We start from the raw sequence: 2144 nt of genomic DNA on the forward strand, positions 1-2144 counted from the left end.
ATCTCAATAAATAGAGTTGTTAGTAGATGAGATTTGTTAGAAATTTTAAATTGATTGTAAGTCTATATATAGACATTCTCTTCTATGAATTTTTAATGGTAATTTTAATGATAATTTTTCATCTTTAATTTTAAATTCAATATGTATGCAAGATCCAATGTATTTTTTTTTTTATATTTTTCATAAGATATTTTCAACAGTGGTATCAAGAACTTTCTTTCTATGGGCTATGAGGAAAATTTTTTATTGAGCACTAAACACAGTGAGGTTGAGTGTTAAATTGAGTCATTTATTGTTCAATCGATTTTTTTTGGTGCAAGGATGTCTACTTCCACCAGTTTACTTGCAATTCTAATGTTTAATGGTGAAAATTATAATATTTGGATTGTCAAGATGAAATTTATTTTAAGATTTCAAGGTTTATGAAATGTTGTAATTTCTAATGCTGGTCCACCACCATTGAGAGAAAATCCAACCATTGCACAAATAAAAGCTTATGAGGAGGAGAAGTTGAAGAAAGATAAAGCCATCACTTATCTACATGCATGACTCGCATATCATATTTTTACTAAAATATGGACTTGGAAACACTTAAAAAGGTGTGGGACAAGATTCAAGATGAATTTGAAGGTAGTAGTAGAGTCAAATCTGTTAGGCTTCTCACATTGAAGAGAGAATTTGAATTGATGAAGATAAAAAAAAATAATGAATCTGTCAAAGATTATTTTGGCAAATTAATGGATGTTGTGAACCAAATGTGACTTCTTGGTGAAACATCATTTACAGATCAAAACGTTGTCGAAAAAATCATGGTTTCAATGCCTAAAAGATTTGAAGCCAAGATTTCTGCAATTAAAAAGTCTTGTGATTTGCAAAATTTCACAATTACTGAATTGACCGGCAAGTTTCATGCACAAAAGCAAAGAGTCTCCATTAAAAGTGATAAAATTGTTGAAGGTGCCTTTCGAACAAAGCACAAAGGAAGGAATTTCGGAAAGTCATGAACTTTCAATAAAAATAAAGGAAAATTGAAGGTTCTTCGAGAAAAGGAATATTTTTGCCTTGTTTTCATTGCCAAAGAACCAACATGCTAAAGAAGATTGTTGGTTTAAAGATAAACCTCTTTTTCACCATAATTTTTGCAATAAAAATGGCTATAATGAAAAGTATTTCAGATTAAAGAAGAATCAGCTTGAACAACAACTAGAAAAATAGGCAAATGTAACAAGCAAATGTGATTGAAGAAAAAAATATGATGAAGATGAGTATTTATTTATGGCATCTCAAGAATTCAATTCACGTGAATTAAATACCTAACTCATTGACAGTGATTGCACTAGTCACGTAACTAAATATTTATCATTTTTTACCTTCATTGGCAAATCAATTGAATCAAAAGTCAAGATGGGAAAGGTTGAAATTGTGCAAGTCAATGGGAAAGGAACAATTTCTATTTCAACTAAGAAAGGTATGATAATTGTCAAAGATGTTTTTTACATTTCGGAATTGGATCAAAATGTTCCTAGTGTTCCGCAAATGCTAAGGAATGGATATGGAGTCTCTTTTAAAGAGAATTATTGTTTTATCATGAATGAACATGATTTAGAGATTATAAAGGTTGAAATGATCAAAAACAGTTTTTATTTGAAATTTGATTTAGTTGAGGATCATGATTTTATTGCTAAAATTGATGAGAGTAATGTTTGGTATGAAAGATTTGGTCACAATTTTATACAAGATGTGTTTGACATGACAAATCCCAACAAATGGCATTAAAGACAGTAAGAGTTAAATTGAATGACTATGAAGACAATAATTTGGGTCAAGAAATTGATGTGCAACAACTTGATGACATAACATTGTAGTAATCAAGTTTTGGAGTTCATGAAACTAAAATTTGTGATGTTCATAATAAATCTCAAGGAGGAGTGTTAGATTTATGAAATTTTCCTTTATTTAAATTTTAAATAAATTTTAGATAGAATACTTCTCATTGTTACAGTTTTATCTTGTATATTTTATTTTTAATTATTCAATATAATTTCAACAAGTAAAGTTGTTAGTAAGATTTGTTAAGAACTTTAAATTGATTGTAAACCTATACATAGACATCCTCTTCTATGAATTTTTAATGGTAATTTTAA

The 2144-nt window shown here is 28.5% G+C and overlaps 1 protein-coding gene across 1 annotated transcript; it reads left to right on the plus strand.

The window, feature by feature from the left end:
* The first annotated feature begins 1404 nt into the window (after positions 1-1404).
* Positions 1405-1776, plus strand: LOC145952150 (uncharacterized). The gene has a single exon (XM_083064379.1). The coding sequence runs from the start codon at positions 1405-1407 to the stop codon at positions 1774-1776; it is 372 nt and encodes a 123-aa protein (XP_082920505.1).
* The last annotated feature ends 368 nt before the right edge of the window (positions 1777-2144 follow it).

This window comes from Cajanus cajan, chromosome 9 (genome assembly GCF_000230855.2).
Source record: "Cajanus cajan strain Asha chromosome 9, NIPB_CcT2T_4, whole genome shotgun sequence".
NCBI classification, from domain to species: Eukaryota; Viridiplantae; Streptophyta; class Magnoliopsida; order Fabales; family Fabaceae; genus Cajanus; species Cajanus cajan.

Coding starts and splice junctions, on each gene's coding strand:
- LOC145952150 (XM_083064379.1), top strand. CDS start 1,405: ATGGGAAAGGTTGAAATTGTGCAAGTCAATGGGAAAGGAACAATTTCT.